The 15,182-nt window shown below is 36.2% G+C and overlaps 1 protein-coding gene across 2 annotated transcripts in view; it reads left to right on the top strand.

Annotated features, from left to right (window-relative positions):
* The window catches only part of LOC150107697 (coiled-coil domain-containing protein 112-like), a 203,512-nt gene that overhangs the window by 156,929 nt on the left and 31,401 nt on the right, over positions 1-15,182 (top strand). For both annotated transcript variants that reach the window (XM_090391470.1, XM_090391471.1), the window contains 2 exons: positions 6,593-6,721; positions 15,067-15,162. In XM_090391470.1, the coding sequence (XP_090247596.1) occupies positions 6,593-6,721; positions 15,067-15,162 (225 nt within the window). The remainder of the gene's footprint in view (positions 1-6,592; positions 6,722-15,066; positions 15,163-15,182) is intronic.

Genomic DNA, 15,182 nt, shown 5'->3' with positions numbered 1-15,182 from the left:
TCCACCTATATCTTGGTCTTCCTCTGGGTCGTTTTCCTGCCAACCTGGCAGAGAACACTTGTTTTGCTAATCTTTCCTCTCCCATTCTATTTAAGTGACCATACTATCTGAGATTAGCTCTGCTAACGCATTCCTGGATGCTGACAATGTCAAGATCTTTCCTAATATCCTCATTTTTAATATGATATTGCCATTGATGCCATCTGTTCACGCCTCTAATCTTTCTCAGGACTCTCATATCTGCGGTCTCTAGTCTTTGGTCAAGTGTTTTACTTCTGACCCAGCTCTCAGATCCATAAGTTAAAATTGGTTTGAACACAGTTTTGTATACAGCTAATTTAGTGTTCCGACTAATTTCTTTCTTATTCCATATGAGTTTTCATTGTATTTGTCTTGTTATTGTTGATTTCATACAAATTTATTACAACAGTTATTCAATTTAGTCAGGAAATCTTGCAGATCTGGATTTATTTATAACATCATACGCATAAAGTAATTTCTGTTGTCTATTTCCATATTTAATTTACCATCTTTGCTAAAAATTGTACCTAAGTAGCTGAAATGTTTTACTTGTTTTATAGGTTCTCTATGATGTAGTTGATATTTTCGATGTTTCTGCCTATTTTCATTGTATTTGTCTTGTTATTGCTGATTTCATACAAATTTATTACAACAGTTATTCAATTTAGTCAGGAAATCTTGCAGACCTGTACTGGATTTATTTATAATATTATATGCCTAAAGTAAAGAGCTGAGATTAGCATCTCCAATTTTGATATCAAGTTTAATCTCACTTTCCTTCATAATGCAATCCATGATAATGAATAACAGAGAGGTTAATGTACATATGATAATGTACACCAGATTTAATATCAAACTAATGAATAACAGAGAGGTTAATGTACATATGATAATGTACACCAGATTTAATATCAAACTATCTTCCTGTACTTCTTTCAGTTCTAACTGCTGACTTACAACTCAAATAAAGACTAAGTATTGCTTGATATAATGTCCAATTTGCACTATAAACTGTAGTCTTTTGAATAGCTTTTCTCTTGGCACCTTGTCATGTACCTTTTGCAGGTCTACAAAACTTAAATTACTTCAAAACATTGCTAAATTGCTGGCCTGGTTGGCTGAGTGGTTAGCATATCTGCTCTCCAGCTAAAAGGCTGTGGGCTCGAATCCCGCTGTGGGTATGGATGTTTGTAATGTCTGTGAAAATAGTGGTAGTGGTGGTTCGGCAGTAGATGGTGCTGGTGTAGATGATGAAGGTGGTTGCGGTTAGTGGAGTGGCGGAGACATAGCTGTAGAGTAGGTGCCCTCCCTCGATGAATCCTTGGACTCCCTGGAGGTTTTATGTAATAATAATAATCTTCTTCTTCTTCTTCTTCTTCTTCTGCAGCTTCTCCCACTTAAGTGGGGTCACTGTTTATTATGAGTCTCCTCCACACCTTCCTGTCTTGGGCTGTCACCACATCCAAGTTCTTCATCTTCAAGTCCTCTTCTACCAGCTCCCTCCATCTCTTCTTTGGCCGCCCACGCTTCCGCCTTCCTTGCACATCCATCTGCATGACCCTTCTTCCCACATATTCGTCCTCTCTCCTCATCACATGATCAAACCATCTCAACCTTGCCTCCTGTATTTTCGCTCCTAAGTTCGTAACTTTCACTGTTCCCCTGACATAGTCATTTCTCAGATGATCCTTTCTGGTCACACCGCACATCCACCTAAGCATTCTCATCTCTGCTACTTCCATCCTGCTAATGTTATTTTTCCTCAGGGCCACAGTTTCTATAGCATATGTCATAGCTGGCCTCACTACTGTCCTATAAATTTTGCCTTTCAGATTGATCGGCACCCTCTTATCACATAACACTCCAGCCATCTCCCTCCAGTTCCTCCAACCTGCTTGTATCCTGCATCCCACTTCCTTCTCACCTCCTCCATCTTCTTCCACTGTCGAACCTAAGTATCTAAAGTCTCTCACCTTCCTGATGACATTTCCTTCCAGCTCCAGGTCTGTCTCCTGGCCACTGCCCACTGCGCAACACATATACTCTGTCTTACTTCTGCTCAGTCTCATACCTCTCTCTTCCAGTACTTTTCTCCATCTTTCCAGTTTAGTTTCCGCTTCTTCTCTTGAATCTACACACAGCAAGATGTCATCTGCATACAGCATTGTCCAAGGTGCATCTTCTCTCACCTCCTCTGTTACCACCTCCATCACAATATTAAACAGAAATGGACTTAATGCTGACCCTTGATGCAAGCCAACTGTTACTTGAAAACTTTCTGTCTGTCCCAAACAGGTCCGAACACTTGTCTTCACATTTCTGTACATTTCGTGCACCAACCTGACATATTTCTCCGGCACCTTCTTCTCCCTCAGACACCTCCAGACTTCTTGCCTTGGCACTCTATCGTATGCTTTCTCCAGATCAATAAATACCAGATGTAGCTCCCTTTGTTTCTCTCGATATTTTTCCATCATCTGTCGTAACCCAAAGATAGCATCTGTTGTTGATCTACCAGGCATGAAGCCAAATTGTTCCTTTGCAATCTCCACCTCCTCCCTCAATCTACCATCAAGAACCCTTTCTAGGATCTTCATTGTGTGGGACATCAACTTTATTCCTCTGTAATTTTTACAGTCTTGTGCATCCCCTTTACCCTTGTAGATGGGAACAAGAGTACTCTCCCTCCATTCCTCGGGTATATTTTCCTGTTGGCAAACTTTCATGAACAGGTCCCACAGCAGGTCAATTCCCTCTTCCCCCAGTGCCTTCCATGCCTCCACTGGAATTCTGTCGGGGCCCACCGCTTTTCCATTCCTCATCCTCTTCATGGCCTCCGTCACTTCCATTCTACTGATGTTCTGCACCATCCCCTCAGAAGGCTGCCCATCTCCTCTGTGAGTCCTTGCATTTTCCTCATTCAGAAGTCCCTCAAAGTATATTTTCCATCTGTTTCTTATGTCCACATCCCTCCATAATACTCTTCCTTCAGCATCTTTGATCTGCCTCACATGTAAGATGTCCTTAGCTGCTTTATTTCTACATTTCGCTAGTTGGTAAATTTTTCTCTGTCCTTCCTTTGTTTCTAATTGATCATACAGATCTTGATATGCCATGGCCTTCGCCTGTGCCACAACTCTCTTGGCTTCTTGCTTTCTCTCTTTGTACACCTCTCTGTCCTCTTCCACTCTTGACTCATTCCACTTCTGCTTTGCCTTCCTCTTAGCTGTCACTGCCACTTGTACATCATTATTCCACCACCAACCCTCCTTCTGCTCTCTAATCTTTCCAGATGTCTCACCAAGCACCTCGATTGCACAGCTCAGGATTACTTTTGAATTATGTTTCCACCAATCTTGTACACTTTCCAGTCCATCCGAAATCCTCTCTAACACTCTCTCCCTAAAATGATTCCTCACACTCTCTTCTTTTAAGCGAAACCACTTAATTGTCTTCATCCCATGGCAACCAGAAGTTCTTATCTTCGATCTTAATTTAAAGTCTGCGCACAGCAGTCGGTGTTGTTGTGCTACTTGATCTGTTGGAATTACCTTACAATTTGTCACAACCTTAAGATGTTTTCTTCTAGTCAAAATGTAGTCAATTTGTGAGCTGTTGTTACCACTTTTAAATGTTATCAAATGTTCTTCCCTCTTGAAGAAAAACGAGTTCACAATTGCCAGATCAAACGCTACTGCAAAGTCCACAACCCTCTTATTATTATTATTATTATTATTATGTAATAATAATAATAATAATAATAAATGAATACAGATCTTTGTTATATTCCCACAATTTCTCAACTGTTTGTTGTAAAGTGAAAATCTGATCCTGACAGCCTCTATTTGGCTTCGGTCTAGCTTCTTCACCAAGCTTCCCTTCTATAATCCTTCTTAACCGTTTTTAAAGTATGCTTGCATAAATCTTACCAAGAACTTACCACTCATTTGGGAAATACCTCTGTAATTCTCACATTCAGTTTTATTTCCCTTTTTATATATGGGTACTATGAAAGCTCTACTCCAACATTGGAAATTCATCCCTCTGTCCAGGCTTTCTGAACTATGCAGTGCAGCCACTGTAAGACTTTTATACCACCATACTTCAGCATTTCTGGTCGAATATCATCTACTCCTGCTGCCTTTCCACATTTCAAGTCTTTAATGGCTTTTCTACTTCAAGTATGAATATGTATTCCTGACTGTATGCCTAATGAGTTTTTTTTACCACTGTGCTGTCACTGCTTGTTTCATTTAGCAATGTTTTGAAGTAATTACTCCATACATCAAGGATATCTTTTTTCCAGTTTTCATGTCACCTTTATCATCTCTAGTTCCTTTTATAGCACTCTTTCCTCCATTTCTGAGCTTTTTCAACAGCATCCAGAATATTTTGCCATCTTCCTGACATTTATTTTCTTTGCTCTTACCAAAGTCTTTCCATGATTTTTGTTTAGCTAGTTTTACAGTGTTTAGCTTTTTTACAGTTGTCTCTGTATTCTCTAAGAACACAAGCTGATTTATTCACCATGAACTTTTGATATGCTTTCTTCTTTTCCTTCACTGCCTCTTTAACTTCCTGTGTCCATCATGGAGTTCTGATTTTTCTATCTTTGCAGACAATCTCACCACATGCCTCTCTGGTTGAATCAATTAATGTTTCTTCAGACTTGCCACTGAATCTCCAAGGTTTGGTTCCTGTTCTCAAACTCTTTCATTTTTTATTGAATAAGGTTTGTGTATTTTAGTCTTTAGTTCACAGCTGAGAGCTACTCAACTTTTATTCACTTTAAAACTTTCTTACTTGTTCTTCTTTTCAAAATGAAATTCAATTTCATCCTGCTCAAGACTCAATGGTGATCAATTCCAATTTCAAATCTTCTGTACACTCTAGTGTCCTGCACCAGTGAAAAAACATCAACAATAACATAGTCAATGAGACTTTTCTTATTCCTTGTCTCTTCTCTCCATGTAAATTTTTTATGTTGGAACATTGTGTTAGTAATAACCAGTCTATGTCCTTAGCAGAATTCCAACAGGTATTTGCCATTATTATTAGCTTTGTTATTTTCTCCAGATTTTCCCAAAATATTTCTGTATGTCTGACGATCATTTCCTACTGTGCTATTTAGATCTTCAACAAGGACCAACTTTTCTTTTTTTCATTGTGTCAGTTGCTTTCTCTAAAGACTCAAAAAATTTCTCCACTTCTATCTTAGTAGAACCTTCTGTGAAACTATAGGCACATGTTCCTATTGAACATGTTCAGTTCCCCATTCTGATATTTGTCCACATCACTCTTCTTAATATTGCCTGCCATGCAAGAAGATTAGGTTCATATTTAGCGTTGAATACTATAGCTACTCCTTTTCCTTGATAGTTATTGGCTAGAGGGACCAGAACAAGGGGTCATACCTGGAAGTTGAATAAAGGTGTGGTTAGTATTGGTGCAAGGACTAGATTTTTTGCTTGGAGAGTTGTGAATGAGTGAAATGGGTTGCCAGAGTTGTGAGTGCTTTGTCTGTTAATGGGTTCAAAGAGAAGGTATGATAGATTGTGTGAATAGATTTGGCCTCCCCCAATAAGTCTTCCAGGTCCATGGAGGTGCCCATATAATAATAATAATAATTTTCTGTATCAAGAATTTTTTGTTTATTTTATTTAATTCTTCTATTAGAAGAGATTTAGAGTGAGCCTCCATAGTAATTTCTCCTCGTACTTTGACATCATAATTGCATTAAAACAAATTTAGCTTTATTGGGCCACACAGCAGACCAAATTATACAACTAGCAACCTATTACTTTATTCCTAACTTGCAAAGACATGTTTTACACTATCATGATAATATGGTTAATGTTGAAATATAGATAGTTTTGAACATACTTAATACAAAAATGATAACATATGGTTTTGAACAGCTTTCACTTTATAAAATTCTTGATTTAACTTGTTAAATTCAGAATGTCAGTCATACAGTTATAGGCTAGATCCAGCTGATTTAATTAGTTCAGCTATAATAAAGAATGAATTTGATTTATTAATTGACATTACTTAAAATTAATGTCTGTAGAAAATATCAGAAATGAAATATTGCTGATATTTTCTACTGCCAGTGCTTTTTGGCTCACTTGATTTTTTTGGGTATGCTTTTATGCTCTTTGCCATCATGCTTTAACTTGAATTTCCAGTAATTCTGAAATTATAATTAGTTATTTTTTAACCTATTTTTTTGCAAATATTATAAATTAATGTGTTTTATTAAATTAGATTATTAAGGTAAATTAATTTTGAACATAATGAATATGATTGTATCTCTTCTAAAGAGATAACAATGCTATTTTTTCCATGTAAATTTTAAACAACATTATTATTTTACTATATTTATAATCAGATGCAAAAGGTAACCTTAATTTGGTTAGTTTTCTTTTTAAACGTTATTTGTGTAACACTCATTTCTATTAGTTATCCATTTTAGCACTATATTATTTAGGATTATTTTCTTTGAGATATGTTACAGTTAAAGAAGTAAGTAATGAAATAAATTGTGTTGCAATTTCTCAATTTTGTTAAGGAAGAAGAAAAGATCTTTGAAAACCAACAGAAAGAAAAAACTGAATTAATGAAATTGCAAATTAAATCTGACCTGAAAAAGCAAGAAAAAGAAAGGAATATAAAACTTGCCTTGGTTTCAGAATGGAAGGTTTGTGTTTATGATATTGTATTTTATTTTATTTATTTTTTTTTGTAATTATCTCTCTTTTTTTCTCTCTCTTTTTTTTTTTTTTTTCAAATTGAAATTTGTGACTACTTAAAAAACTGAAATCGGAGATCATGACTTTTTTGTTTAAAAGTTTTGTTTGTTATTTCTTTAGAATATATATACATACATATTCAAGGCCCACCTTTCCTAATTGGATTGGGGGGGGGGGGGCAACAGCTGCAAGAAGAACTTCCAATGGTGATGATCCTCTGCCACCAAGCTCAGGTGTTCTGGTGGGATTCCCAAACGTGTCCACCCAAGGTTTTGGATATAATCTATCCAGCGAGTCCTTGGCCTCCCACCCTCTGGCTTGGCAAAGAGGGCCTGCTGAGGGAGCCTCTCTTGTGGCATTCTGACCAGGTGCCCGTACCAACGTAACTGTGATCTCTCAACATGGAGAAGCAGCGGTTCAGTATTGAGGGTTTCCCGAATTGCAGAGCTTCTGACTCTGTCGAGTCTTGTCAGCCCCTCAAAGGAACCTCATTTCAGCCGCTTGGATTCGTGTCTGCATTTTTTCGGTCATTACCCAACTCCCATGACCATAGTGAGGATGGGGACATAGACTGTATTGAAGACAGCCAGCTTTGCCTTCTGGCTTAACTCCTGCTTCAATACTACCGAACAGCCAAGCTCCCGCAATATTCAGCTTGCTAAGCCAATTCAAGTATCTAGCTCTACGTCCCACTTTAGAATATTATTATTATTATTATCCTCTGAGACCTCCAGGGAGCTAAGAACTCAAGGCAGGAGGCCTTACGTAACCCACACCACTTGTCATACCTTCTCTTAAACTCATTCATACTAGATACACTCACTACTTCAACATGCACTTACTCACTGCTCTGTGAAAAATAACTTTTTTTTTTATGTGGTTCCCACACACGAAAGGTTATTAATAAACTTATATTGCATTTGTACTGTGAGTAGGCTGAGGATTTTTTTTTGTAATTTTTTCAGTTTTATATTTTTTTTTGTAATTTTTTTTAAATTTATTTTTACAGTCTGGAAATCCTCCTTTAGAAACCAAACATGGAACTTTTTCAAGCCACTTCAGATCTCCAATAAGTAGGGCAGTGGTCTCACACTATGCAATGAAATTTATCTCCCAACTAAAGACAGTCACAAACATCCATGCCCACAGCAGGATTCTCAAACTAACAGGACCCACAACCTGTTGGTTTGAGAGTGGGTATGACAACCAGGCCTGCCCACTTCCATCGATGCTCCCATTTTCTCTCTCTATTTCCCTATAATGAAAAATTTCATCAGATGATATCCTGTAACAACCATTCAGAAGTTTATGGACTCCTATTATATAACCCCCTCTCTCTCTCTCCTGTTTATCAGGTTCCACAGTCCACAAATTATCAATCTGTCCTCGTAAGTCACATTCCATAATCCCAGTATAATCTTTATAAATCTTCTTTACAAATTTCCACAGTTTTTTTATTCCCCCCCCCCCCCCATCACCACCACCACCAAAAAAAAAACAAAAAAGATAGAGACCAAATCTGTTCACAGTAATCCAGATATGGTCACAAGATCTTGTAAGGAGGCAAAATGACTTCCTTATCCTCAGTGAGTTATATTTGCAATTTTTGCAACATTTTTGAACTTGAAATTCCTATGCACCTACCTATTCACTTCAAGAGCATAATCTCAACAATATATTATGCTGTTGGAAAGATCATTGTGCCAAAGGTGCTTAACTTTACACTTACTAACACTGAATTAATATCCATTAGCATTTTCCCATATTTCTAGCCTGTTCAAATCATTTTGTAAGTGCTGGATATCAGTAGCATCCCTGATTGCTCTGCCTAACTTTGCATCACAGCAAATAGTTGAACATATCTTGTCAGATCCCTTCCTGATATCATTAATTTGTAGATTGCACATCAGTAATCTAAGGACTGATCCATGGGGTACCTTAAATCTGGCAGATTCATACCTGCCATATACTACTTTCTGATACCTATCTGTCAGCCACCCACCAAGTCAATAGTTTTTATTCCAATCTCACATTCTGTAGCTTATGCAACAGCCTTTCATGTGGTATTCTATCAAATGCTAAGGCATTTGATAGAATCAAATGCTAAGGCATTTTCTTTATCCAACCCAGTTATAATGTTATTATAAAACATAAGCAAATTGCTCTCAATTTGTTACCCCCTTTAGTAAATCCATTTCCTTGCAAAGTAAAGCTTGCTCTCTCTCAGCCCATTTCTGTATATGAATTCTTACCAACATCTCTAAAATCTTTGCCACAAGTCCACAGATACTGACAGATCAGTAGTTAGCCACATCATTTTGTACCAACCTTGTACCATAATTTTTTCCACTGTGGTATCTTTCCTGAGTTGAGATTCAAATTATGTAAACATGTAAAGGGCCTAGCAAATTTTGCTGAACATTCCTTTAGTGTATGTACTGATATCCCATCAGTCCCTGTTGCTGAATTAGAATCCAGGTTATGCAACAACCCTTGATTCTCATTCTCATGTATCTCTAAATCAAATGCAGTGGCTGCATTGTGCCATGTTAATTATACCTGATTGATAGATCTCAGCAGAATGAGCACTCGTTATTTGAATAATCCCATCAATTTCTAACTCAAGGGTACCATCTGCATTCAGTGAAGTTATTCTTCCATATTCATTCTTTTCTTTACTTGTGGCATAACAACAAAATTCTTTTGGATTGCTTTCAGCTGCATAGCAGTTTCTTTATCTAGTTCAATTTAGCTTTCCATATAACACTCATAACTTTCTTGGCCTACAATTTATATGTTTGTAACTCTTCTCACTCTTGTTCTCATGATATTCCTTCCACATCATCATCTGGATCTCTTGCTTAATAAGGTTGCATATCCATTTCACTTCCAACTTGTTCTTCAAACTTTAGCAATACTTTCAGGTACTACCTCATTTAAGCATCCTTTCAAAGTTTTGCATGCATTGCCAGTATCTTTCCCATTTAGTAACTGACACAAGGGGACCAAAGATGATATTCTTCTGAATTGAAATTTCTGAAATTCAAATAATTTCAGAAATATTATTAGTTTTTACTACTCTTAAAAATGGTGCCAAAAACCTCTTGCTACTGAGGAGAGCATTTGTCCTGAACAAAAACACTGCTGCAGTGATGATAATAATTTATCTGAGGATACGCTGACATTAGAAATAGCTCAGTTAAAAGAAATTATTAGGAAATCCACCAGGGAATTGGAAAACATGGAAAAATGTTTGTTTAAACTTTGACAGGATAAGAAAAGGATGAGAACAAGAACAGGCAGGAAAATACTGAACTTGGTAATCAAAATATTAATAACAACAAGGTAAGTCAGTTAATATCTAAGAAAAAATAGGTAATATGGTATGGTGACTCAATTTTAAAATTTGCACTTGCCGAGGGAGTCACCACTTCTAGTTTCCCGGGAGCAAAAATTAATAAAAATATGACAAACGTAATTGAAAACCAAAAAAGAAATGATAGTGCTGGTAGGTACTAATAATTTAAGTGGTGACAAACATAGTATGAGAGAAGATATGAAAGGTCTGTTGGAAGAAGCAAGAAAGAAATGTGAAAGAGTAAAATTGTAGGATTACTACCTAGATATGATAGTACTGAGTTAAGAAGGAAGACGATGATAGCAAATGATTTCATGCACAGGCTATGTAGAAGATATGGATGTGAGTTTTTTAGACGTGTGGGGTATGTTTGATGGCAGAAAAGATTTGTATAAGAATGATGGCCTGCACTTGAATTCATTTTGCATCAGAAGCCTAGAGAAATTACTTCTTGGTATGAGACTTAATGCAGAGAGTCAGGGAAACTAGAACATCAAGGGAGAACACCAACTAGAATGGGAAAAATGTGTGTGAAAGTTCAGCTGTGGTATACAAACGTGATAAAGATATTAATGCCTTTGAACATGGTTATGTATGTGGCATAGGAGTGGAAAAATATGCTTTGGGTTCAGATCTTTTAAGTATGTCTGGGGAAGGAAAAGCGAAAATTCTAGAACAAGACCAAATACATTACATATCTAATTATAAGAATAGGCTAGGTTGTAATTTATTATGTCTATACACAAATGCCAGGAGCATTAGAAACAAAGGGGTTGAGTTTGTTGCTTTATTGAATACGATGTGGCCTAAGATTGTTGGCATTAGTGAAACCTGGCTATCAGAATCAGATATGGTAAGTGGGATCAAGTGTAACGGATATACTATTTTTAAGAATGACAGAAGAGATAGGAAAGGAGGAGGAGTGCTACTAATGATATCAGATGACTTAAGTCCAGTTAGGGTAGAAATAAAGAAAACTCCCATGTAGTGGTGAGTTTGAGTCTATTTGGTGTGAAGTGGAGGTTAACAGAATGAAATATATGGTGGGGTGTTGCTACAGACCTGGCAGCTCAGTTGTAGGCAGTGGTGTTGGGACCAGCATGCACCGGCTCGTGCAAGCCAGTTGTTAAAATTTTTCAAATTTAGCGAGCCAGTTGTTAAAATTTTTCAAATTTAGCGAGCCAGGTGTTAATGTTTTTAAGTCGGGTGAGCTGGTTATTAAAATTCTTTATGAAAGGATAGATGATGAATGGTGGTATATACTTTTTCTCGTAAATATTTTGAAATTGTATAATAAACACTTACATATATTATTATTATTATCAAAAATAAATGCATAAAGGAGAATTCACAAAACACGAACTCAATTTACGAACGGGAATTTGGAAGAGATTATATTCTGTATTCATTAAAACACAAACACGTTATCAAAACTCCCGAACTGGGTATTTGAATAAACAATAATGCCTTATTTTTCGGCGAATTTCCAAGAACTTGCAACATTAAGTTCTTGGAAATGCAACATTGTTGCACTATCGATAAATACAAAAATTCGTCATGACTGCCACAGTCTCTGGTCATTTGATCGACTACGAGTGGTAATATTAGTATTACATTTTTTTTTGTTCAGGATTTCATTTGATAATAGGTAACATAGGAAAATTTTCTTTAATATATGTTTTTATTTCGGTTTTTTCTTTTTTTGTTTAATAATTAAAATAATTTTAATCAGGGTTAGAGTTTTGCGGTCGAAAAAGCAGATAGCCGTTAGTTGAAAAAATTAAATAGAATGAAACTTCTTAAACATTAAAAGGACAAAATTTGAAGAAGCAGAAACAAAGACATCTGAAGATACAATAGAACTTTGTGAAGAATCAAATTTTTCATAAAGCGAACCAGTTGTTAAATATAAAGCGAGCCAGTTGTTAAAAATTTACCAACACACCACTGGTTGTTGTAGGGAACAAAGAAATGCATCCAATTTAGCCTTATTGGTACCAAGCGAATGATCATTATGGGTGACTTTAATTTTCCAAACATTGATTGGATAGAAAAGAAATCTCATGATCAGAAAGAACAGGAACTTATTGAATTGTTGCGGGATAACTTTCTCAAGCAGCATGTGAAAGAAGGAACTCGAGGTCAAAGAGTGTTGGATTTGCTCATAGCATCAGAATGATCTCTGTCAAGAATATAGCTATTTTACCACCAATTGGTAATAGTGATCATGCTGTTCTTTTTTGGGAATATCTACTTGTATTGAAACTCCGATTAAATCAGGCTACATGCTGAATTACAAAGCTGGAAATTATGATCAACTTAGAAGAATATTATCTTTGGTCCCATGGTATCAGTTACTGAGTGGAAAAAATGCCAGCAATGCATGGGAATCTTTGAAATAGTGCTTGAATAAGGCAGTATTTGAATGTATCCCTAGTATTCAAAGAGTAAACAGGTTGGATGAATGTGCAGCCTTATTAAGCTAGAAATCCACAAGAAAAAGATGATGTGGAAAGAGTATTGTGAGAATAAGAGTGAGAGGAGTTATGAAATATATAAAACTCAGACCAGAAATGTAACGAGTATTGTGAGAAAAGCTAAAACGGAGTATAAAAAGAAATTGGTTGTGCAAGCTAAAGGCAATCCAAAAGAATTTTATTGTTATGCTGCAAGCAAAAGAAAGAATGAATGTGGAAGAAAAACTTTATTGAATGCAGATGGTACACGAGTGCCGGAAGCTAAGGAGATTGTTCAGTTATTGAGTGCTCACTTTGCTAAGATATATCAACCAGGTGTATGTAGCATGGTGCACAGTGCTTCTGCTACATTGGATGAAGAGTTAGAGGTTCATGAAAATGAGGTTGAAGAGCTGCTGTATACCTGGATAAGAATTTGTCAATAGAGACAGATGGAATATCTGACCGTTTGTTAAAGGAATGTTCAAATGAATTGGCTAGGCCTTTCACACATTTGTATAACTTGAGTCTCAGCTCAGGAATGATACCAGAGGAATGTAAGGAATGTAATATAATTCCATTGTACAAGGGTGGTGCAAAAACTGATGTGTCTAACTACCGACTTATTAGTATTTCTGGTGTGGTAGTGAAGATTTTAGAGAAGTTAGTAAGAAGTTGCATAATCCTTCTATACTCTACAGGGAACAGCATGGGTTTACTAAAGGAAAGTCATGCTTTAGCAATTTGCTCATATTTTATAACAATGTTACGGCCGAGTTGGATAAAGGAAATGGATACACTATGATAATGTTGGATTTTTCTAAGGCATTTGATAGGATACCACACGATAGGCTGTTGCGTAAACTGGAGAATATGGGATTGGAACATAATCTATTGACTTGGATCAGGGGATGGTTGACAGACAGATATCAAAAAGTGGTATACAGTGGGTGTGAATCTACCAGATTTAAGGTAACCAGTGGTGTACCTCAGGGTACAGTCCTTGGGCCATTATTGTTCAATCTATACATTAATGACTTCAAGCAGGGTCTATCATCAGATTTGCAATTGTTTGCTGATGATGTGAAGATAGGCAGGGCAATCAGGGATGCTACTGATCTTTAGCAATTACAAAATGATTTGAATAGACTGGAAATCCGGGCAAACGAAAATGGCTCTCAGTTTAATGTTAATAAGTGTAAAGTTATGCACTTTGGTGTGATTATAGATCCAGCAGCATATTATATTGGCAGGGTTATGCTACAAGAAACTGAAGAGGCAAGGGTCTTGGTGTATTGGTGGATAAGAATTTAAAGTTCAATGGTCACATAGCAAAAGTTGCAAATACAACTCAGAGGATAATTTCTATGCTGAAGCGAACCTTGACATGTAAGGATAAGGAAGTAATTTTGCCTCTTTATAAGGCTTTGATAAGCACCACACTTGGATTATAGTGCACAGATTTGGTCTCCCGGGTTTCAAGGGGATAAGGAAGCTGTGGAAAGGGTGCAAAGAAGAGTTTAAAAAATTTTATCCAGATTATGTGATTTATATTATGAAGACAGATTACGATTATGTGGGTTACAGACTCTGGTTAACAGGATAAAGATGGGTGATATGATAGAGGTCTATAAACTTTTGAATGGGTGTTATAGCATTTCAAATGATGAAATGTTTTGTTATATGGAAGGAGGGAGTAGTGAGTGCATCTAATGTAAATGAATTTAAGGGAAGGTATGATAGCTGGGTTGGGTAATTTATTACCCAACCTCCCTCGATGAGTCCTTGACTCCCTGAAGGTCTCAGAAAATAATAATAATAATAATTCTCACATTCAGCTTTAGTTCCTTTTTTGTAGATAGGAACTATTAGAGCTGTACTCTAGTCATCAGCAATTCAATCCTCTGACTTCTGAATTATGCAATGTAGCCAATTCAATGCTTTTATACCTCCATACTTTAGCATTTCTGTTTGAACATCATCTATTCCAGCTACCTTTCCACATTTTAAGTTTTTGATGGCTTCACTAAAATTTACTAAAACTGCATCCCACTTGAAAATGTTCTAGTATGGTTCTGTTATTGCCGGTTTTGTTTAACAGTCTTTCCAAGTAATTACTCCAGACATCTACGGGATCCTTATCTTCACTTTTCGTGTCACCTTTATCATCTTTGATTCTTTTTTTAAGTTCATTTTTTTTTGTAATATTTGCATGTGAAATAACTTATTTATCTAATGCTTAATGATCAATAATTTTCTTATTGAAATTGCCTGCTGTTATGGGTCTTTTCTTCAATAAAAATTCTTGTATAAATATTCTGAAATATTTGTGAGCTGCAATTTGAAGTGGCAAAAACGGGAATTGGTTGTTAATTTTCTTTTACAGATATTTTACTTCATATATCTTTACTTTTTATACTTTGAGTTTTTTTTTTAAAGTTTAATAAATTACAGTATGATTAAAAAACTTTTTTTATAGAACAATATGCAGTTGAAGAAAGCAGAAGAGCAAATGAAACAGAAAGAAAAAGAACTTCAAGAAAAAGAAAAACTACAGGCAGAAAGAAATTTTCAAGTGAAGTGTTGGCTTCTGTT

Source organism: Typopeltis vanoorti, chromosome 4 (genome assembly GCF_054136105.1).
Source record: "Typopeltis vanoorti isolate ZY-2024b chromosome 4, IOZ_Tvanoo_1.0, whole genome shotgun sequence".
Lineage (NCBI taxonomy): Eukaryota > Metazoa > Arthropoda > Arachnida > Uropygi > Thelyphonidae > Typopeltis > Typopeltis vanoorti.
The sequence above is the reverse complement of the archived record's forward strand: the minus strand, read 5'-3'. Positions and strand labels throughout refer to the sequence as shown.